The sequence below is a fragment of the Sminthopsis crassicaudata genome, chromosome 3 (genome assembly GCF_048593235.1).
Source record: "Sminthopsis crassicaudata isolate SCR6 chromosome 3, ASM4859323v1, whole genome shotgun sequence".
In the NCBI taxonomy this organism is placed as follows: Eukaryota; Metazoa; Chordata; class Mammalia; order Dasyuromorphia; family Dasyuridae; genus Sminthopsis; species Sminthopsis crassicaudata.
In genome coordinates, this window is record NC_133619.1 from 640,947,395 (window position 1) to 640,971,679 (window position 24,285).

A 24,285-nucleotide genomic window follows, 5' to 3' on the forward strand; every position below is an offset into this window, starting at 1 on the left:
AGCCTTCAGATCCAGAAGACTGACAGCCAGTAGGACATTACCAGACGGTGACTCTCTAAGACTTTGATCCATTTCCTTTGTCATCTGTTTGAAAGTCCCAAAGGGCAATCCTTATAACTGAACTCATCTATGAAAACCAAAGTCTGTATTGAGATTCAATATTTCTTCAATCATTAGAATATAAATAGGAGACTAGATATTTTTTGTTTTATTGGTATCGGGAGCCCTTAAGTGAGGAACTTCCTTTTATTATGACTTTTGTACCTTCTCAGTGATTTATTTTGAAGTGTTTTCCAGAGCAATGGAAAGATAAATCATTGCAGAAAGGAAACAGATATATGTACGGAGGGCAGCTTGAACCCAGGACTTGGTAGTTTCAAAGCCAGCCCTTTCTCCTCTGAGATAAAGTTCTTTAGTCAGCCCCTGTCCTTCAACTTTTAGAAAAGGGATCTATAAGGAGTTCTTAGAGGACTTTCTTCCCTCCCAGTAGTTTTCTTAGGGCCTCTTTCACATCTTTGTTCCGAAGGCTGTAGATGAGGGGATTGAGCATAGGTGTTACAACACCATATAAAAGGGAGGCAAGTTTATCCTGCTCTCTGCTGGTCTTGTCCTGAGGCATCATATACATGGCAATGGCTGTTCCATAGAAGATGACCACCACCGTGAGGTGGGAGCTACAGGTGGAGAAAGCCTTCTTTCTGCCCTCGGTTGAGCGAATCTTCAACACAGTCCCGATTATGCGCCCATAGGAGGCAAGGATGAAGACAAAGGGAGCCAGGAGAGTCAGGGAGCTGGTGGCCATCATCAGCAATTCATTCAACCGTAGGTCGCTGCAAGAAAGTTTAATGATGGCCAAGACCTCACAGAAGAAATGGTTGATGATGTGGCTACATACCTCCATTGGTGTGGCCAGCGTTGGTACTACTGAGAAGAAAAAGGCTAAAAGCCAGGATAATCCTGCCAGCTGGATACAGAACCGGTCGTCCATCCTTACTGCATAGCGCAAGGGGTCACTAATTGCTATGCAACGATCGTAGGCCATGACAGCCAGCAAGAGGCACTCCACAACACCCAAGTAGAGAAGGGTGCACATCTGGGCCATGCACTGGCCAACTGAAATGACGGGCATACTGACTAGACAGTTGATGATTGTCTGAGGGATGCTGGAAGAGGTGAAACAGATGTCCAGAAATGACAGATTGCTAAGGAAGAAATACATAGGGGTGTGGAGCCTGCTATCATACTGAACCAAGAGAAGAATGAAGCTGTTCCCAAACAATATTATAAGATAGGCTACTAGGAGCAGACAGAAGAAGATGATTTGGGCTCTAGGGTGTTCTGAAAGCCCAACCAGAATGAAATATGTCACAGCTGTGTTATTTCTTTCCCCCATCACCTTCCTTTGCTACTTTCATTACCTAAAGAGCAATGGGAGTAAAACACACAGGGTCATGAAAAGGATGGACATTTGTATTTTGCTATGTGTTAAGTTTGCAAGGGCTATTGGAGCTCTTTAGTGGAAATTTTCGGATTCTATGAGCCCTTCCATATCTTTGCAGAGGGACTGCACGTTACTATAGCCAGAGTAGTTCATCTTCTTTTGGCCCATTTCTGTTGTTGACCATCTCAACACTTAATAAGCTGGTCTATAACAGATTTCTACTCCACTGTCAGAACTGTATGAGGGAACTTCTTCTATTGGGAGAATCTATAGAATTTTGTATTTTAAGGACACAATATTCAAGGAGTCATAGTTATCTCCATACCCTATGAGTTCTTTATGTAGGGATAAGGGAGACCAGATGGCATAGCAGAGAGTGCAGTGGTTATGGTGTAAGATTATTCAGTTTCGAATCCTACCTTTAATGTTTCAATCAATCAGCATTTATTAAGCTACTTGACCAATGTGGACATACATAATAAGAAAATAAGAAGGTGGGACTAGATGGTTTTGAAGAATCAGACACGACTAAACAACAATTTTATAATATATCCTGTCACTGGTCATGTTCTATTCTTTCCACCTTCATAATATCTTTCACAGCTCCTATCCATTTGCGGGCCCTCACCATCGCACACCCAGACTATTGCAATAGCCTCCCCCTTTGACTTTTCAGAATAATGTTTTAAATTATATAAAGTAAAATGTATAAGATTATAGAGGAAACTAATTAAATTGAAATGCCGCTGTAAAATATATTTTAAGAGACCTTTGTAGATCCCAGCTGAATAACATTCGATGCCATCATTATCCCAGTTTCACTCCCATGAATGCAGGCCAACATTTTCCTCTTCAACTTGACCATTTCGGGATTAAACTCACCATTCACCTGACTGTAGAAAGTTGAGCTAAGATTAAGCTCACGTCTAGCGAAATGCAGCAAGTGCTGAATGCGGGTTTAGAAGTTTGGGGTAGGGCCCAGCATCATTGTTTTCCTTGTATTTTCATAACTTTGGTTTCCCCATCTGTGAAATGATGATGAAAATACCTTTATTACTGTTGCATAGATATGTGGGGAGACTCCTGAGGGGGGAATCTATTCATGTTAAAAGCTAACTATCAGAAACTTTGGCCTGTGTTTGCCCCATGGTGAAGAATATATTCCCAAGTACAAAGAGAGGGTTGACCAAGCAGCTTGACTCATTCTTATATGATTTTTTTGAATCGAATTCATGGAATATTGTATCCTCCCCTCCCCTAAGCTCTTTTTATTAAGAAGTATTTCCAGAAAGTGTAGCTTATCCAGGAGAGGAGGGATTTCAGGATGGACAGCAATTTTATAAGTGAAGAAGGGGAAGAAAGACATCTTAGTCAGGTTACTGGCATAGGCTCGTGGTATCTTTCCCAACAGTTGGTATTACCTGATCACACATTAAAGGGAAAGGAAGATAGGGCTAGAAAAAAAATCTTCCGTGTCATCTTGTCCATTATTTTATTTTACAGAAAAGTAAACTGAGGCTCAAAGAGATAAATTAATTTACTCAAGATTGAAACATCTGGACTTCAAATCCAGGTCCACTGACTATGAGTTGAGGGCATTTCCTAGTGTACCATATTCCTACCTATGATTTATAGAATCCTAAAGTTAGAATCTTTCTCTTTCAAAAATATAAGACTTATTTTGTTACACTATCAAATGTAACACTAAGCAGTCCTTAACTATTTTATCAAACGCAACTGAAAATTAATTTAGAGGCCTTTGATCCCAACCTCCCATTTGTTCCAGGATATTCCTTCTTACTACACTTCAGATATTTGTTCACCGAGCATCTTTTTGAATGCTGATGAACTCCCTCTCTTGTGAGGGAGTGCTCCTTATTTGAGCGTTTGTTTCTATATTCAGTCAATGTTTGCTTCCTTATGGCTTAGAGTCAAATGATACCAGCTCAAGAAAATGAGAAGGGAACTTCCGATAACGAAACCTGCCCATTTTGCAAATTAGACAACCAAGGAGGAGACATCAGGTGACTTACCCTAAATCACCCAACTCGTAGTTGTCTTAGCAAAGACAGGAGCCCCAGGTCTTCTGTCTCTGAGTATATCATTCCTGCTAAAAAATTACAATGGATTCTCACTCTTTCCTTTGGAGACACTCAGAAAACACCTCCTTTTTCTTCTGACTGACAGTCATTCAGGTATAGGAAGGCGGTGATCACATCTCTCTCAGTTTTCTCCAAATCTTCATAATTTCCAAATCTTTCAACCAATTCAAATGATCCCCATCAGGCTTGTTATCTTCCTTTAGTTAGGCTATAGATTTTCCATGTCCCTTTTATCATCATACAATTATAATTAGGTATTCCAAAAACAATGTAGTCTTAGTATAAAGCTCCCAATTTGATCCAATCAGGCAACTAATTCCATGGGACAAAAGAGAACATTTAAATCAAATTGGACTAAACTTTCCAACCAGTTCATTCAATGCAGTCATTCCATCAAATGTGAATTTGAAATCACTTTCTCAGACTATTAGATAGACGTGGAAATTGTAGATCCCTAAAAAAAAAAGAAATCCTTTTGGCCATAGGCTGATACCTACAATTTATTTATAAGAAGCAGTGTTGTTTGAATTGTTGAATGCCGAATTTAGGGTCAGTAAGACATGTTCTGACCTTATCCTTAATTAACACTAGTAATATAAATAGAGAAAATCATTGGCCTCTGGGACAGTTTAATTTTATCTTGGGTAAAGCAGTGACAACCACGATCATAAAATCTGCCTCATAGGATTGATTGTTGTAAGAAATATCATTGAACTCATTCTTGTGGCAGACCACGGTTTTTAGCGTGGCCATTGCTTTGCTGTATGGCCACGGTTCATCTCTTCAACCTCTCTGATCACTTTCTTTTAAAGGAAAGATTAGGGCAAAATATTCTATAGGAATCAGGCCAGTAGTGAGTTAATCCAGAATCTGTATCCTTCATTTTCTGGTCATTTGGGTTTCATGGCATTCTAAGTCACCTCTGATTCTGGCTACCTCTGTGACCTTTGGTAAGCCAGTTAACTTAACTGGTCCTCAGTTTCCTCATGTGGAAAGCCAGAGTTTGCCTAGATGATCTCTGAAGTCTTTCCCAATGTTTCTGTTCTCACCCCGTTCCCCCCCCCACTTCTCTAATTTTCTCTAATCACTTGAAATCCCAGTATTTTATAGGTTGCATTTTAATAGTTTATGTTCTAAAGTCCCTTCCATCTTAGATGTTTTATTCTTTTATGGAGAAGGTTGCTTTCAAGAATGTCTAGTTCATAGACTATTTTATAACTTCCTTTCATACAAACATTCACATACATACATAAATATACATATGTGTATATATATACATATATACATACACACATATGTTACAGCATACTCTATTTCATTCTCCCTCCCTCCCCTCAGGATTCTCTCTCTTTACTCCTTCTGAAGCATACTCCCTTGCACATATGGAACTAGAAGGAAGGAAGAGGGATATTCTGGAAGCCAGCTTTGTCCGTTCTGGATTGGGTCAAGGAGAAGACGTCCCATGGATTTGCAAGTCCAGCAGTACCACACTTTTGGAGGGGAAGAAGAAGATTCGAAATTCTACCTTCACTCTGGCTGGAGGCTCCAGAAGCCTCCCAAGAAACCTGCTCCCTGAGAAAAGGATTCACAGGGAAAGAAACCTCCTCCCAGAGAAGGATTACAACTGAGAGACCACAAGAACTTTACTCTATCTCCCCTCCAGATCTACAGCTCTAGTTCCTGCCCAGGCCCCCATGACCACACACCTAAAAAAGGAAGACTTTTCCAAAGATGAGCAGCATCTCTCCTTCAGATGCATAATTAGGGCTTCAGGGTCATTTCAGGAATCAGTGGGACTGTCTGTGAATTGCCTGTGAAATTAAAAATGCTGCTAAAGTTCTATCTCTAGATGAATTCCTGAAACGTCTCTCTATCCTGCTAAATTCTCCTCTTTGCTCTCTGACACTATCACACAGGACTGTCTTTGTAGGTCTGATTTTTGGAATTGAATCAAAGTGAAAGTCAGAGAATAATTGGGGAAGGAGATAAAATTGGCGTTCTTTTCTCTTCCTCATTTGTCTCTAAGGGTTGAGGGAGGGACCTCAGAGGGACCAAGTACTCATTAACATTAAAAGTTCTGAGAGTGACTTGGGAATCAGGAGTAAACTTTCCGACTCAGTCCTGAGTGAAAAAAAAAATGTGAATATGTAGTAGTTGAATTAACTCAGAAAACAAGTGATTAAAACAAGTGGAACAGCTAAATTGGACCACACCAAGAAATAATGTCAGTCAGTTAATTAGTATTTATTAAGGTCCTACTTAATTAGAATTCTATTTATTTATTTATTTATTTATCTATCTATCTATCTGTTTATTTATTTATTTACCTATTTATTTATTTATTAGTATTTATTAAGGTCCTACTACTATAGTACAGCCAGACACTGTATTATAAGGGTTACAAATGAAAATAAAAGAAAATCTCTATTCTCATGAAGTTTATAGTCTAATGGGGAAAAACAACATGCAGCAACGATGTTATAAATAAGTGTTATATAAGCTAAACAGAAAAGCAACAAAGCACTAAAACGAATGGGGAATCATAAAAGGCTTTCTGTAGAAGGCAGAGTTTTATTTTCTTCTTTGTCATCATTGACACAGAATCGTATCAATCTTTTCAAATGCCAGAGTTGGACATGCAGGCTCTAGAAAAATTTGGATCAGATCTCAGAAGGGCATTACTGAATATCTAGTCCACACACCTTATTCTTTAGTTTCTCCCTTTCTTCTTTCCACATTTTAAAAATTATTTCTTGCATTTAGGTTTCAGCAGTATTCCAGGAGTCCTTCTGTGTGAGCCTGAATTGAATGGATGGATTCAGCTGATTTTCGCTTTTTTTAACCTGTTACATTTTGAGAATTTTTTTGATATATTTGTGCATATCTGAACTTTTCTATATCCTAACATCTTTTCCAGTCTCCCGGCTATCATCTTGCCCAATTCCCAACTTTGTTCATATATAATTCACAATAATGTTTTTGAAAAGAATATATAGATTTGGTGGGAGGAGGAGAATGAATCTGAAACTGAAAAAAGGCGAGCTAAAGGTTTTTAAAGATGTTATTAGAAAAATAGAAGAAGAAACCTATGAGGCTGAGGGGAGAAATAGGGGTGGGGGTAGAAGGAAATGAAAAAAATATATACACAATGCAGGGACAGATTGGAAAAGATTTGGCTAGTGGATAAAGAGATAAAGGAGTCAAAGATGGCTGAATGTTTAAGAAGAGCTAACAATTAAAAAGACAGTTTTTAAAAATCAGACCTCTTTGCTTTGTATATAACTGATGTTCATCCAAGATATTTGAAGAAAACATTTCCTTATATATGGATTCTGTGAGGCAGAATGCAGCCCGAGGGAATGAAGGGTCAAGAATTGAGCATCTGGACATTCTGACAGCCAAATCCAACATGAAACCCCAAGACTGGGGATCATGGGTGATGATATATTACAGTGAATTTCTCACCAGATAATAGAGGTAGCTAGGTATTGTAATGAATAGAGCCCAGATTTGGATTCAGAAAGACTAGATCAAAGTGCAATTGTTGACCTTTAAGGGTCTTTCCAATACTAAATATATGATCCTATAATCATTGATTGTAAACAAGTATATAATGACTGTCCCCATATTAGGAATACTGTGAAAAAGATCTTGACATAAATCAACCAAGTGATATAAGGTTAGAGTACTGGACTCAAAGTCGGAAAGTCCTAAGCTCAAATTCATCCTTAGTCACTTACTGTTTATGTTGGGTCTACTTGGCCCCAGAAAGCAGAAGTAGGAACATGGGAAGAAATTGCACAAAGTTAGATTAGGTTTAATGTTTAAAACAAGAACAAAGCCTAAAATACCTAATTTATGCTAATCAGCATAAATCAATTACTTAAATCAATTAATCAATTAAATTAAAATTAATTAATTAAATTAATTAATCAATTAATTACAAATTAATAAATAAATTATTCTTAATCAAGAGTAAGTAGGCAGGGGCAGCTAGGTGGTACAATGATTAGGGCATTGGCCCTGGAATCAGGAGGAGTTCAAATCTATTTAGCACTTATTAGATCTATGACACTAGGCATCTAATTCAAGTTGCCTTGCAAAGACAAAACAAAAATGGAGTAGACTAGCTACACATATAGCAGTCCTTCTGTGCTTCCTTTTTACATTTTATTTATAATTTATGGACTAAAACAAGCATTTTCATAGCAGTATAATAAAAAAGAATGGCCTCTTTTACCTATTACAACATTCTGGAAGGGAAGGCCCTCGGGATTTTTGGCTAAGACAAACATTTTCTATTTACATTTATTGAGTCAATTAGAGTTTAACCAATGACTATAGGGGCTCGGCTTGGGACTATTGTTGGCCGATCAATGAGAGCCAGAGTGATTTGAGTTTAAGGCATGACCCTTAAGAAAGAAATGTAGCCCATAAATTCCAAGATATTATGGGAGGTTTCACCATTAATATTATATATATATATATATATATATAATCTCCATATATATATATATATATATATAAAATCTCCAGGTATATGTGTGTATATATATATATATATATATATATATAGTCTTCTTTTAACACATTGATAAGGATGTATATATATATATATATATATATATATATATATATATATATATATATATATATACACACACACACACATACATGGAGATCCTTATCAATGTGTTAAAAGAGGACAATCTTATAATTCTGGGTGATTTTAATGCTAGAATAGGCTCAGATGACCAGATATCAGGGAGTTCTTAGGAGGAATGGGGCTGGAAACAGCAACAGTAATGGTCACTTATTAGTGAAGACATGTACATCTCATGACCTTCTCATCATCAACATTGTCTTCTGTTTACCTAATATGATGTTATTATATTTGTGGATGCACTTACAAAAAACACTGATATTTAATAGACTGTGATTCTAAGGAGAAGAGATAGATAGGATGTGAGAGTGATGAAGGCAATGTGTGATGCAGTGTGCCGGACTGATTTTTTTTGCCTCAATTCTTATCTAACCTTAGCCATTGAATGGGTGTTGCCTCAGTCTAAACTGAGAGATCTGGTAAATATTTTAGCTTAAAAAGGCCAATGACTCCTACTGTATCCCAGTCATCCTAATCTATATTTTACCACTGGGCCCAGATGGCCCTGGGGGAGAAGTGAGGCAGGTGATTTTGTGTAGCCCACCCTCACTTAAATCCAATTTACGTGCATGTCATAAAATCAGGGTCTTCTTCAAGAACAGAAGACAAACAACAATAAATATAATAAAAAAAAGATTTGATGACATGTTGGAAATTTTAGCTTTAAAATGATACTTTTTTGATTTGTTTATAATTCACAGATGTGTTAGAGGACCTCCTTTTTCAGGTAAGCAGAGATATGTTAAGGTCCTTTCTAGAGTCAAAGAGTCAAAGCTATCTGATTCTGGGGATGCTCCTGTGCCTCCAAATTGATCATTTTCTTATACAACATGAATACAACATGAGGAGAAATGCTCAGTTCCCAGATACTAAAGTGAAAAAAAAAACACCTTAGAAATAACCTGATTTATTATTCCCATTTTGTCAGTGAGAAAATGGAAGCCCATAGACATGAAGTGATTTGTGTGAGGTCACCAAACTAATTCTGCTCCAACATTAGCTGTGATCCTAGAGCTGGGATTCAAACCTATTTTCCCAACCTAAGTCTGGTGCTTTCTATTATAACAGTTTCCTCTGATTTCTTCTCTTCTACTTTATCTCTTACTATGGTTCTTTCTTATTATTTCTGTCTGCAGTTCACAATAGAGGTGATAAATACAGCTTTATACATTATTTTTCACCATTGAAAGAGATTATTTAAATAGAATAACAAAGGGCAGATACTCAAGGTTTTTTTTTTTTTGAAAGGAACAATTGCATCTAGTTTTAATATTCTTTACTAAGTACAAAGGTTGGGGGGGAAGGAATAGAATGGGATTAAAAGAAGAGAAAACATGATTTCTACTCTCTAGGAGTTTGGAGAATTATTAGTCAGACATTTCACATATAAAAGAGAGAAAGCTGTATATGAGTAGATATATACTCTCTCTAAAGAGAGAGAGAGAGAGAGAGAGAGAGAGAGAGAGAGAGAGAGAGAGAGAGAGAGAGAGAGAGAGAGAGAGAGAGAAGGGAGAGAGACAGAGAGAGAGAGAAGGGAGAGAGACAGACAGACAGAGAGAGAGAGAGAGAGAGAGAGAGAGAGACAGAGAGAGAGAGAGAGAGAGAGAGAGAGAGAGAGAGAAGGGAGAGAGAGAGAGAGAGAGAGACACAGAGAGAGAGAGAGAGAGAGAGAGAGAGAGAGAGAGAGAGAGAGAGAGAGAGAGAGAGAGAGAGAGAGAGAGAGAGAGAGAGAGAGAGAGAGAGAGAGAGAGAGAGAGAGAGAGAGAGAGAGAGAGGGAGAGAGAGAGAGAGAGAGAGAGAGAGAGAGAGAGAGAGAGAGAGAGAGAGAGAGAGAGAAGGGAGAGAGACAGAGAGAGAGAGAGAGAGAGAGAGAGAGAGAGAGAGAAGAGAGAGAGAGAGAAGGGAGAGAGACAGAGAGAGAGAGAGAGAAGAGGAGAGAGAGAGAGAGAGAGAGAGAGAGAGAGAGAGAGAGAGAGAGAGAGAGAGAGAGAGAGAGAGAAGGGAGAGAGACAGAGACAGAGAGAGAGAGAGAGAGAGAGAGAGAGAGAGAGAGAGAGAGAGAGAGAGAGAGAGAGAGAGAAGGGAGAGATCACATATAGAGTGGTTGGGGAATGTCTTCATGGATTGGGAATAAGTAAGCTGGGTATTGAAAGATGGATGGGAAGCTTTAACACTTGTAACAAAGATACTCCATGTTTGCCCTTGAAAATTCAAGTCCATATACATTTAGAAGAATCATATATTTTATCTAAATAGGATTACTTGCTGTGGGGAATGGGAAGAAGAACAATTTGGAACACAAGATTTTGCAAAGAAAAAGTTTCAAAACTATCTTTGCATGTATTTGGAAAAATAAAATATTATATAGAAAATTCTAGTCTACTCCTTGGGTGCCTCCATATTTCTCTTCTTTTACAGGAAGGTCTAATCAAAGTGAACGACATCCACCATGTAATCAGAGGATGTACGATCCTTCTTATTTTTCTAGTTCAAAACAGACCTGGAATGGAAGTCTATTATCTAAAGTAGGTAGAGTCCGTCTACCTCTTACATTTTTCAAATGACACACCCCTAGGATGGTATTGAGTTCTGGACACCATTTTTAGGATGCAAATTATTAAGAATGATTGGACTAGATACTATATTATGAGAAATGCCTCTGTATCCTGCTTCTGATGCTGATTCAAGGGGAGGAAGCTGGAGGATATATGTTTAATAAATGATTTTTTCTTCCTCCTAGGAACTTGGGTTCTATAATGATGCTTGGAAACTCTGTGATAGCTTGAGAGGTAGATTTTAAGGACATGTAATGACAAATTCTTTCTTACAAATCTTAGACTACATCTCTTAGATCACAACTGTTCATGATATTATCTCATTTACGTGGCAATGTTTTTTTGTTTTTGTTTTTTAGGGTTTGTAGTTTTAAAAAAAAGACTTCTTTAAGCTTTTCACTTTATTTATTTTATTATTATAGCTTTTTATTTACAAAACACATGCATGAGTAATTTTTCAACATTGACCCTTGCAAAACCTTCTGTTCCAGCTTTTCCCTTCCTTCCCCTCACCCCCTCCCTAACACGGCAAGTAGTCCAATACATGTTAAATAGGCTAAAATATATGTTAAATCCAATATATGTATACATATTTATTACATATTTATACAGTTATCTTGCTGCACAAGAAAAATTGGATCTAGAAAGAAAGAAAAAAAAAAACCTGAGAAGGAAAACAAAACTACAAGCACACAATAACAGAAAGAATGGAAATACATTGCAATGTTTTTGAAAATTGCAGAGCCCATCTTTGGAGCTTGGAGGCATTAGTGTAAAACTGAAGACTGATAAGAACCAAACTCTCTGTTTCATTATTTTATCAGTAGTCAGACCTCCACCTTTGAGCTTCAGAAAAAGGATCCCTTCTTAGGAGACGTTCTTCTCTCCACATAATTTCTGTAAGGCTCCCTTCACGTCCTTGTTCCGGAGGCTGTAGATAAGGGGGTTGAGCATGGGTGTCACAACACCGTACAGCATGGAGATGATTTTGTCCCGGTCCCTGCTGGCCTTGTCTTGGGGCATCATGTACATGGAAATCGCTGTGCCATAGAAGATGATTACCACCGTGAGGTGGGAGCTACAAGTGGAGAAAGCCTTCTTCCGACCCTTAGTTGAGTTCATCTTCAGCACAGCCCTGAGGATGCGCCCATAGGAGGCAAGGATGAAGACAAAGGGCGCTAGTAGGGTAAGGAAACTAGAGGCCATCATGAAATATTCATTGTATCTCAAGTCATTGCATGCAATTTTGATGACAGCCAAGAGCTCACAGGAGAAGTGATTGATGATGTGCTGGCCACAGAACTCTAGTGGGGTGGTCAGGGTTGGGATCACAGTGAGGAGAAAGGCTGAGACCCAGGACCCTACGGAGAGCTGGATACAAAGCTGGGGACTCATCCTCACTGAGTAGCGTAAAGGGTCACCAATAGCTATACAACGGTCATAGGCCATGACAGCCAGCAGGAGACATTCCACGACTCCCAAGTAGAGACCAGCACACATCTGTGCCAAGCACTGACCGAAGGAGATGACGGGGATCCTGACTAAACAGTTAATGATCATCTGAGGGACACTCGCCGAAGTGTAGCAGATGTCCAGGAAGGACAGGTTGCTGAGGAAGAAATACATGGGGGTGTGGAGACGGGAGTCGTAATGGATCAGGAAGAGAATGAGGACATTCCCCAGCAAGGTAACAAGGTAGGACAACAGGAGCAGGCAGAAGAAGATGATCTGAGCCCGGGGGTATTCTGATAGCCCGATCAAAATGAAATAGGTCACAGCTGTGTGATTTCTTCCATCCATAGCTTTCCTTCTCTAGCTGCCTCATCAAAGTAGTGATACCATCTTATTTTTTCACGATGGACTTGTTTTCAAAGATCTTTCATTTTAATCCCCTAGTGCCAAATAAGCGTGATTTTAAGAAATCTTCTGTGCCTTAAGTTTTCATTGGCTGAAATGGGCAAATCAAATAATCACTTTCTGGTGAGGAACCTGTCTGCACTTAGCAAAGCTGGTCCTGAAATAACAGCTCCCTGCTCCATTGTTGGATCTCCACTTGGAAACTTCTTAGGCTGGTAGACCCTTCCGGGCCATGTTTGACAAGGACACCATGGTCAATGACTCATGGTAACCCCTTCGAAAGGATGAGGTCTTCATATATGATTAAGTGATGCATCATAATATAACAGAAATATCCCTGGTTCCATGGGCGTGGAGAACTTGTTTTCAAATTTGACCTTTGAAAATTAAGCACATTAATCAACGATCATTTTTAAGTGTCTACTATGCACCAGGTCTTCTAGCTGCTGAGGCATAAAAACAGCAATGAAATGCTTCCTTATTCGATCCAGGTGAGACAAATATTGGTCGATTGCGTGACCTTGGACAAGTGACAACCACTCTGCCGCTACCAGTAGCCTCAGTTTTTTTCTTTTTTTACTTGCAACAAAATAAAGAGTTTGGGTTATATATTTTTATCATGGGAAGGGCACTGGACTGGAAGTAAGGAGGCTTAATCCCTGGGCTCTCACTTGTGGTCTGGGCTTGGCTAAAGCACTTCCCCTCTCTTGGCTGGGGTTTAAATCAATCATCCTTTTAGTTCTGATACTCTATTATCAGTGGATAAGAACTTTGCCTTGGTGTAAGGACTTGGAGTAAGGAAGAGCTGAGTTCCAATTCAGACTGAGACACTTCCTAGCCATGTGACCCTTAAACTTTTGTTTGCCTCAGTTTTCTCAAGTGTAAAATGAGCTGGAGAAGGAAATCTCAAACTATTCCAGCATTTTTGCCAAGAAAACATCCCTGGGTACATCCATAGAATTACAAAGATTTAGATGTGACTGAACAACAACAAAAAGGATGACTCACACTCTCCTAGTCCCAGAGAGGTATCATGGAGAAGCCCATGTGGTAGGTGAGAAAACTTATTTCTATTTTTTATTAGTACTGAAATCGGGCTGCATCAAATATGATTTTTCTCTCAGAGTTGTCTACAGGGTTTTAAAGATCTTGTAGACATGAAGATATTATCACGGAGAAGGTATTACTCAGAATCTTTTTGGTTCTGAAAAGAATTAGAATTAATGAGAAACACATGGATTTCAGATCGTTCAATGGACTAGAAGTCTTTTAAATTGAATTTTAGCTTAAAAACTATGTCGGATTTTGAAGAAATTTCTATTTTCAGCTCTTTGTTTATCAAAAAGGGGTTGAACTAAATGACCAATGAGGACTCTTCCATTTTTGCTTATGATCTTGTAGTCTCTAATTCTGTGAAATCAAATAAGATGGAAACAGATACTTTTACAACAAATCTGAGAGCAGTGTGAGGAGTATGGGAGTCTAATGGCCAATAGATCTGACTTTAAAAGACATTAGTTTATTTAGATACCATCATTTATTGGCTAAGTGATGTAAGTTTAATTGCTTTACATCTCTGGTCCCTAATTTTCTTTTCTTTTTTTTTTTTAAATTTTTTAAATAAATTTTTATAATTATAACATTTTCTTTGACAGTACATATTCATAGGTAATTTTTTTTACAACATTATCCCTTGAACTCCCTTCTGTTCCAAATTTTTCCCCTCCTTCCCTCCACCCCCTCCCCTAGATGGCAGGCATTCCCGTACATATTAAATATTTTATAGTATATCCTAGGTTCTAATTTTCTTTAAGGACAATTATTTGACTTCATAAGGAATCCTCAAATGCTAGCTGAAATAGAAAGAATAATTGGATTTAGAGTAAACTTGGGTTCAAGGGCCATTCTCCCTTTGTATAATTGTTACTTGGGCAAATTCCTGTTCTTCTTCAAGGCATGATCTCACCTTTAAAATGGGAACATTGCATTATATTTCTTAAACATAGGTTGTGAGGAAAGCAAATTGTAGACTTTAAAATATACAGCAATGTAAGCTGTTTTTACTGGTGACTCCATATTAAAAGCAAGAACAGTATTCTTCAGCTTTGGAGCCATCCCAAGAGGCCAATTGTTATCTCTAGTCTGAATATCATATAAATTCATCATGGGATGTTTATGCAAATTGAAAATTTGGGGGTTTGTAACTGACTGGTGCTTATATAAAAGCATTGACATAGAAAATAGATGCAAAGGAAGTAGGTCATTTACTGGTTAACAGATTGTACCTGATAGTTATGTTTTCATTTATGGAAATCAAAAGCCATTGCTTGGATTTCATCTCTCTGCTTAGCAGTCAATAAACTGACTCCATCATTTAGATGGATATCTATGAATAGCTGTTCTTCCAGACCACTGAAAAAGTAAAAAAAAAGTTATTTTAAAAGAAGACATTCAGAAACTTTGCTCTGTGCAACCTTTATGATCCCTCCACACAAGGTGGGCGATATCTGACTAGGGAGCCTGGCTCATGATCAAATTATACTATTTGACTTATTAGTTGAATTCTTTGCTGCACTGATTCCTATGTTATCAGGAGTTTGAAGAAGATATCACAATCTATTAGAGAGATTCAGGATTCACAGATGAAAAAGAGGGTTAAAGATGTTTCAGAAAGACTAGGGGATGGAGGCTATTGTTCTTGCTCTCTCTTCCAGGAGATCAAAGCATCAAAAATTAGAGGATAATAGATATAGGTGGAACAGATCTAATGACGATATAGTCTATATCCTTTATTTTAAGATAAAAAAGATTCAGGATTGTTAAATGATAGTTATAAGTTCATATAGGTAAATGGAAGATGAAAGATTGAAATCAAATTCTAATTTACTACAAAGCCATATCCCTTTCCAGTATACCATACTCTATTCTAGAAGGCTAAAGAAACATAAATTGGAAAATTTACCGTTTAAAAAAGAGAAATATTTAATTTATTTCACATCTTTGGAAAGAACTTTAGAAGTCATATATTCCAAATTTCCACCTATCATATATCGGTCATACTTATATCATGTTTGGAACATACTACTCCAGCATCTTTGTGGAAAACTCTCAACTTGGAATATTCATTGCCTTTTGAGGAAATCTGTTCTTTAGTTCAGATTACTTAAGAGTCTACCTTTCAATGGAGCCAATATTTCTTTTGCCATAACAGATCTACTCAAAAGTGAGTGGTTCTTGAGATCTGCAAGGGAACTTAGGAGAAATTAGAATGTAAAGAAGGCTAACTACTTACCAAAGTCCCAGAGCTAAAAGGCTTCTTTTACCATCACAAATATGCCTTGGTTTCAAGTTCCTTCTTCTTCCTGATTGTCCTACTTTCAATGTGTTATAGCTTCTCGAGGCACATATTTATATGTTAGAAAAGCAGTCATATCCACAAACAATCTTATAAATTTTTATAAAGCAATTAATCAGATTCAATGAGACAAATAATACATGGGGCAAAGATGAGAGAAGAACCTGGAATAATCTTGTTGGATTAAACTGGCCAGCCTTTTCACTAATTGTCTTCAGTCCACCAACTTGTGTCCTCAGACTATTGAACCTGGAAATTTTAGGCTGATGTCAAAAAGTGAAATTAATTGGGGATAGTCCTGTAGACTCAGTGAGATTATCTCTGGAAAATAGTGTAGTGTTATATACTAGAATATCAGACTTGGTTTTAGGAAAATGTGTATTGTAATCTTGTCTCTGACTCTTTGTAGATGCCCAATCAAAAGAAATCACTTAGGATCCTTGGTTTCAGTTTCCTCCTTTGTAAAGCTGGATAATAACAATGCTTTTAGTACCTACCTCATAATGTTCTCTGAGGATGTGATGAAACAAGGTATATGGTTAGAGGTGATTTCCATTGGGATCAGTTTATCTGTTCTGTCTCTTTGAGTTCATGTTTTAATTTCTTTGATTGGAGGAGATTGGGATAATTATTCTTTGAATTTCTTCTCAGTGATGATCTGTCATTTTAACTTTCAAATCCCTTTGATATTCCTGTCACACTGTCTCTTCTCTGAGAAATTCTTCCAGTGTTACCTTTTCAAAGGTAACTTAAGTAACTCTTTGGCTCTCAGTTTTCATTTCTACAAAATGATGGGATTCTAGATTGGTGTTTCTCCACCAAGCTCTAACATTCTGTATTCAAAAACAATTTGACCCCATCTTTCTGGGTTCTAATCTTTTAATATTCCTAAACCCATTTGATCACTTATATTTGATGTTTTTATGAAAAGAGTTCCTTTTCTTCCTACCCCAAGCAGTTATATTATATCTCTCAGTTTGATTCATCTATACTCTCTTTCTTATCTGTCTGTCTACCTACCTACCTATCTACCTATTCATCTCTTTATTTCCCACTTCCTTTCCAGGTTGTTCCTCTTCCCTCTATCTGTGACATACCCATTTGCACAAGGGCAAGGACTCAAGAGGAAGATAGATATTGTTTTTTGTATCCTCTTGCTTTCCACAGCTTTATTCAATAAGTCAAGCCTCCATGAAGACAAACTCAAAACAAATTTTCTCCTTCAAAGATGGACAGCTAATCTCTCCCAGGTGCATCATAGGTGGTTTTTAGGAAATCTCAGAAATCAGTAGGTTTAGTCTTTCAAAGACAAATAAGTTTTTGAAGATGGGATTCTGAACCAAAATCCCCAAATCTTCAAAGCTCTGCTTTTTTTTTTTTGCCTCTAGCTTCTACTTTCTAATTTCTGGGAAACCCGTATCCTAGGGAACCCACTTGTATAGAATGGCTGGCATTTATATTGAGCCAAATTTAAAAAGAGAAATATAACGAGGCAAGAGATAAAATGAGCCTTCTTCTCTCCTTTTTACTGCCGGCAGGAGGCATAGTAGGGGGTTCCTGAGGGATTAAGTGCTCATTAAATTCTGAAGTTCTGAGTGTGACTTGGGAATCTGGAGTTAACTTTCACTCTCATTTGTAGTCATTAGACAAGAAGTTTGTAATTTTTGAATTCATCCAGAAAACAATAATTCAGCTGCTGGGAAAATACCCAATGACAGCTGAGGTGGAAGAGAAAAGGAGCACATCACACAAGAACATTAATACTTTTACTCTAATCAGTCACAGAATACTGAATGTCAGATTTGGTAAAGTGCTGAGATAAGAGAATGTCACAGCTCAAAAGACTCTTAGAACAGGGAATGTTAGAGCTGAAATTGTCTAATACTAGAGTCTTGATTTCTTGATACCCATTTATATATTCTTGTCTTTATATTCGCAATATTCTGGACAACTTCTTACTATTAAAATTATACTTAGGTGCTAAGATTTCTTAGCAGGAGTATTTTCCTCTCATTCCTGGATGCTTATTAGCAAAGGCTATGATCATAAAATCACAGCCATATATATGTTAGAATATTTAGAACTGGAAGGAGCCTTAGAGATTACTGAGTCCAATTGACTCATTTTACTGATGAGAAAACTGAGAGTAGAGGCGTTAACTGATGAGCTGCCCCATAATAAGTGACAGTTTTAACAGGGTCTTTATTCTCATCATGGCTGACTCCTTTATATCCCATTTCATTATTCTTCAACAAATTGCCTTCTTTACCATCCCCAATTCTCTGATTTATCTCCAATCTTGTCTGGTAGTCTGCAAACAAGCCCATGTCTCCTTCTCCTTGAAAATGTTCTCACTTGGTCCATTCATCCATGCTATCATCCAGGGGTCTCTTACCTTGCAAAGATAAACAAGTTCAAGTAAGGCCATTGGGATGTCTCGACCTCCTTTTCACTCTTTTCTGAATTCTTTAGATTCTAGCTTCTGACTTTATAATTCAACCAAATGCTACTTTTCCCAAAGTTATTAACAGTCTCTTAACTGCCAAATCTAATGATCTTTTCTCAATTTTCATTATTCTGGACCTGACTACGGCCTTTGACATTGTCAATCACTCTCTCCTCTCTAGGGGTTTATGACAACATTTTCTGGATTTCTTCCTAGTTATATGACTTATATGACTGTTCTTTCTCAGTCTCCTTTACTGGATCTTCATCCATATCATAGCCACTAACTGTGGATGTCCTTCATGACTCTGCCTTGGGTATTTTTCCTTTCTATCTGTATATTATTTCAACTTATTTGATCAACTATCAGGCATTCAGTTTTCATGGTGATTCTCAAATCATATTATATAAATTTATATACATTTAAGCTCTCTGCTGACCTTTCATCTTGAATCTTGAACTACGTTTTAGAGCTGTTGAACTGAGTGTTATATAGACATCCTAAATTCAATCCATTCAAAGTACTGTCTTTCCCCCAAAACCTTTTATCTTTCATAACTTCCCTATTACTGACAAAGGCACTGATCTTTCCACTAACTCAGATTTACAATCTAGTAGTAACCTTTAACTCCTCACTCATTCTAACTCTCCCTTTTTCCAATCTGTTGCAAGAGCTATCTATCTTACATATATCTTATATTTCCTATTCTCCTTTGACACTCCCACCATCAAAATGTATGGTCTTCATCACTTCATATTTTGTTTTCCATTAGATTGTGAGTTCTTTAAGGGGCTTTAAGGGGCTTTTATTGTATTTCTAGTACTTAGAAATACAATACAAATAGTAGGCACTTAAATGTATATTGACTAGCTATGGAATAGATGTCTCTCCTGGTATTTTTTTTTTTTCTGAAGCTGGGGTTAAGTGACTTGCCCAGGGTCACACAACTAGGAAGTGTTAAATGTCTGAGACCAGATTTGAACTCGGGTCCTCCTGAATTCAAGGCTGATGCTCTATCCACTGTGCCACCTAGTTGCCCTCTCCTGGTATGTTAATCCGTTCAAAAGGCTGAGGAAAGTTCAGTGTTATGTTTGTGTTTTTCCTTGGTGCTGATATGTCCTGAATATTTTGCATAGTCTAGATGGCTAAGATAGCAGCCTGCTGTTTGAGGACAAGATACAGACTTTCTGTGACTAAGCTACTGCTCTGAAATAACAATTCTCTGCATCCTATCTGATCATATACAACTCTAATTATTGGATAAAATTGTTTTTTAAAAATGGTGTTCATATCTTTTTCTGTTGTTGAAATTTTGAGAACCACCCCTCTTTTATTTCCCTTTGTACTATCAAAATGTAATAAACATCTCTTCTTCTTCTTCTTCTTCTTCTTCTTCTTCTTCTTCTTCTTCTTCTTCTTCTTCTTCTTCTTCTTCTTCTTCTTCTTCTTCTTCTTCTTCTTTTAGGTTACACACATACATTCATTTTTTCCCCTATATTTCCATATGAGTTGTTTTGGGAGAGAAATATCAGAACAAAAGGGGAAAACCAAGAGAAAAAAAAGCACAAGAAAAATAAGTGAAAATAGCATGCTTTAATCTCCATAGTTCTCAGTCTCCATTTGGTTCTTTGAGATCAAAGGTTGTCTTAACTTTTTTTTTTTTAATTTCTAGTACTTAGGACCATGCAGATAATAGGCACTTAAATGTGTATTGACTAGTTATTGACTGTATGTTTCTCCTGGTATTATGCATTCAATCTCCACAGTTCTTTCTCTGGATGTGAATGGCATTTTCCATCCAAAGTTTGTAGAATTGCCTCAGGTTATTGAATTGCTAGAAAGAGTCAAGTCTATCATAGTTGATTATCGCACAATCTTGTTATTGCTGTGTACAATGTTTGTTTGGTTCTGCTTGCTTCACTCAGCATCAGTTCACATAAATCTTTTCAGACCTTTCTAAGATCAGCTTGTTCATACTTTCTTATAGAACAATAATATTCCATTACATTCATATATCACAACTTATTCAGCCATTTCCCAATTGATGGGTATCCACTCCTTTTCCAATTGTTTGCCACCATAAAAAGATATGCTACAAATATTTTTGCACAATGCGGGTCCTTTCCCCTCTTTTATGCGGTATTATGATATTTCTAGATCAAAGAGTATGCACAATTTTATAGCCTTATAGGTGTAGTTTCAAATTGCTCTCCAAAATGATCGAATCAGTTCACAACTTCACTAAAATGCATTAGTAACCCAGTTTTCTCATATCACCTCGAACATCATAATCTTTTTTCTGTCATCCTAGCCAATCTGATAGGTGGCACCTCAGAATTGTTTTTAATTTGCATCTCTAATAATAGTGATTTAGGGCATTTTTTCATATGAGCATTTATAGATGGCTTCAATTTCTTTATCTGAAAATTGTTCGTATCCTTTGACCATTTATCAATTGAGGAATGACTTGCATTCTTATAAATTTGACTCAGTTCTCTATATATTTTAGAAATTAAGCATTTATCAGAAATACTGTAAAGATTATTTCCCAGCTTTCTGCTTCCCTTCTAATTTTGTCTGCATTGTTTTGGTTTGTGCAAACCCTCTTTAATTTAATGTAATCAAAATTATTTGTTTTTTATTTTATAATATTCTCTAGTTCTTGTTTGGTCATAAATTCCTTTCTTCAAAGATCTGATAGGTAAACTTGCTCTCCTAATTTGCTTATGGTATTTATCATTCTTTATGCTTAAATAAGGTAACCATTTGAACTTATCTTACAATGAGGTATGAGATGTTGATTTATATCTACTTTCTGCCATACCATTTTCCAGAGTTCCCAACAATTTTTGTTAAAGAGTAAGTTCTTATCAGAAGCCACAGTCTTTGGGTTCAAACAGTAGATTATTATAGGCATGGATTATTGTGTCTTATGTATCAAATCTATCTTACTGATTTACTGCTTTGTTTCTCAATCAGTACCTGGTGTTTTTGATGACTGTTGCTTTATAATAGAGTTTTAGATCTGGTATTTCTAGGCCATTATCTTTTGCATCTTTTTCATTTATTCCCTTGATATTCTTGACCTTTTTTTTTCAGATGAATTTTGTTATTATTTTTTCTAGCTCTATAATTTTTTGACAATATGATCAGTATAACACTGAATAAGTAGAATAATTCAGGTAGAATTATCTTTTTTATTATATTAGGTTGGTCTATCCATGAGCAATTGATATTTTTTCAATTGTTTAGATAAAACTTTTTGTGTGAAAAGTGTTTTGTAATTGTGCTCATGTAGTTCCTGGGTTTGTTGATGTTGGCAGGTGGCCAATATTTTACATTATCTACAGTTATTTTAAATGGAATTTCTCTACCTCTTGCTGATGGATTTTGTTGGTAATATAAAGAAATGGTGATGATTCATGTGAGTTAATTTTATATCTTGCAGCTTTGTGAAAGTTGTTAATTAGTTCAAGTTTTTTAATTGGTTCTCTAGGATTCTCTAAATATACCACAATATCTTTAGAGATAATTTTATTTCCTCATTGCTGACTCTGATTCTTCACTCTCTTTTTCTTTTTATATCTCTAAAGCCAACATTTCTAATATGATATTAAATAATAGTGGTGATAATGAGCAACCTTGTTTCACCCTGATCTTACTGGGAATGCTTCTAGCTTCTCCTCATTATATATAATGCTTGCTGGTGGTTTTAGATAGATGCTGTTTATTTATTTATTTATTACCATCCTCTCTAGTCCAACATCTCTTCTTAAGAGTCATTTTTCTCCCCCATTAGTTTCCTCAAGGCTCCCTTGACATCCTTGTTCCTGAGGCTATAGATGAGGGGATTGAACATTGGTGGAAGGACACCATACAATATAGAAATGATCTTATCTCGATCCCGGCTGGTCTTGTCCTGTGGCATCATGTACATGGAGATGGCAGTACCGTAGAAGACAATCACCACAGTGAGATGGGAACTGCAGGTAGAAAATGCCTTTTTTCGACCTTCAGCAGAGCGTATCTTTAACACAGCTCTCAGGATACGGCCATAGGAGGCAAGGATGAAGACAAAAGGTGCTAGGAGAGTCAGAGTACTGCTGGCCATCATAAACAATTCATTCAAATGCAGATCATTACAAGCAAGCTTAATGACAGCCAAAAGCTCACAGGAGAAATGATTGATGAGGTTGTGGCCACAGAACTCCAATGGGGTGGTCAGTGTTGGGATTACGGTGAGTAGAAAGGATGATACCCAGGACACAGTTGCAAGTTGGACACAGAGCTGGGGGCTCATTCTCGTTGGGTAGCGTAAAGGGTCGCCAATGGCGATGCAACGGTCATAGGCCATGACAGCTAGAAGAAGACATTCTACAACCCCCAAGTAGAGACCAGCACACATCTGGGCCAAGCACTGGCCCAGGGAAATGGCAGGGATGCTGACTAGGCAATTGATTAGTACTTGAGGGAGACTAGATGAAGTATAACAGATGTCTAGGAAAGATAGGTTGCTGATAAAGAAATACATTGGAGTATGTAGATGGGAATCATAATATATCAAGAGGAGAATGAGGCTGTTCCCCAGCAAAGTCATAAGGTAGGATATTAGGAGCAGGCAGAAGAAGATGACTTGGGCTCTGGGGTACTCTGAGAGCCCAATCAAGATGAAATAGGTCACAGATGTGTCATTTTTTCCATCCATAGTCTTACTTCACTATCTATATCACCAAAGTGGGGGGAGGAAAGCATTAAATCACAAAATGGGACTGACATTTTGAATTTTAAATAATAGAACACTTTGCAATATCTATTTCAACCATTTAATGAGAAATCTCCATAACCACTATTATCACAATAGCTTGCATTTAAATAGTATTTTAAGTTTGAAAAAGTTTTGCATATCTCATCTTAACCTCCAAACAATGTGAAAGGTAGGTAATAATTATTATCGTGAATTTTAGATCAGGAAATTGAGGCTAAGAAAGGTTTATTGACTTGTCCAAGATCAACTTGCAACTGACCAAAATAGTTCTTGAACTTCAGATTTCCCGACTTCAAGTCTGATATTCTATGTCCTGTGTCTCTACGATATATGAATTCCCAGCACACCATAGTAGACTGTATTCATGAATTATTATGAATTGAAATAATCATTTCCTGGTAGCCAAACTCCTGGGGATCATCTTCTCTGAATTTATCTAAGTAGGCTTAATAATGTAGCATTAGCTTTTATTTCTCTGTGTCTTATGTCTAGGGATCTAGCAGATGATATGTTGCAATTATATGTTGGTGAAGAATTCATAGTGACCTCTATGAAACAATTAGACATTTCCTTGAGAGAATGGAAAGCTGAATGGTACAACATAAAGAAAATTGACTATGATGCCAGATAATCAATTTCTAAATCTTTCATATTGATTTAATCAATCAATCAATGCATCTACTAATTACTTCTTTAATATTTCCTATCTGCCAGGCATTATATTGGATGAAGGGATATAAAAAATAGAAATGAAACAGCCTTCAAGGAGTTTATATTTTACCTGAAAACAAATATTTAATGTGTGACCTTGGGAAACTTATTTTATTACCATGGGTAATGGTTTGTCCATCGGTAAAAGAAAAAAAGTTTGGTGTAGATGCTCTCTTCAATCTCTTCAATCTCTAATCCTTGAGCTGATCAATTTCATGGGGACAAATAATGATAAAAAAAAACCAAATATGGCAATTGCCATGCAGGCACTTTTACTGTCTCAGTGCATTGTAGAAACACCAGAGAGTAAAGGAAGGATCTCTTAGCATGAAAGTCATTACACCCAAGTTCTAACATTTACTCTGTAACTTTGGGCAAGGCACTTGCTTT

General features: G+C 37.0%; 3 protein-coding genes across 3 annotated transcripts; all 3 read right to left on the reverse strand.

Annotated features, from left to right (window-relative positions):
• Window positions 1-463: 463 nt before the first annotated feature.
• LOC141560019 (olfactory receptor 13H1-like) lies at window positions 464-1,393 on the reverse strand. Its single transcript, XM_074297653.1, has one exon. It carries the CDS (start codon window positions 1,391-1,393, stop codon window positions 464-466), a length of 930 nt encoding a protein of 309 aa, XP_074153754.1.
• Window positions 1,394-11,628: 10,235 nt separating this feature from the next.
• LOC141560020 (olfactory receptor 13H1-like) lies at window positions 11,629-12,764 on the reverse strand. Its single transcript, XM_074297654.1, has one exon. It carries the CDS (start codon window positions 12,559-12,561, stop codon window positions 11,629-11,631), a length of 933 nt encoding a protein of 310 aa, XP_074153755.1. The 5' UTR covers window positions 12,562-12,764.
• A 9,427-nt stretch (window positions 12,765-22,191) lies between these two features.
• On the reverse strand, window positions 22,192-23,124 carry LOC141560021 (olfactory receptor 13H1-like). The gene has a single exon (XM_074297655.1). The coding sequence runs from the start codon at window positions 23,122-23,124 to the stop codon at window positions 22,192-22,194; it is 933 nt and encodes a 310-aa protein (XP_074153756.1).
• Between the last annotated feature and the right edge of the window lie 1,161 nt (window positions 23,125-24,285).

Bases quoted from the DNA above. Each gene is read 5' to 3' on its own strand.
- LOC141560019 (XM_074297653.1), bottom strand. From the start codon at position 1,393: ATGGGGGAAAGAAATAACACAGCTGTGACATATTTCATTCTGGTTGGG.
- LOC141560020 (XM_074297654.1), bottom strand. From the start codon at position 12,561: ATGGATGGAAGAAATCACACAGCTGTGACCTATTTCATTTTGATCGGG.
- LOC141560021 (XM_074297655.1), bottom strand. From the start codon at position 23,124: ATGGATGGAAAAAATGACACATCTGTGACCTATTTCATCTTGATTGGG.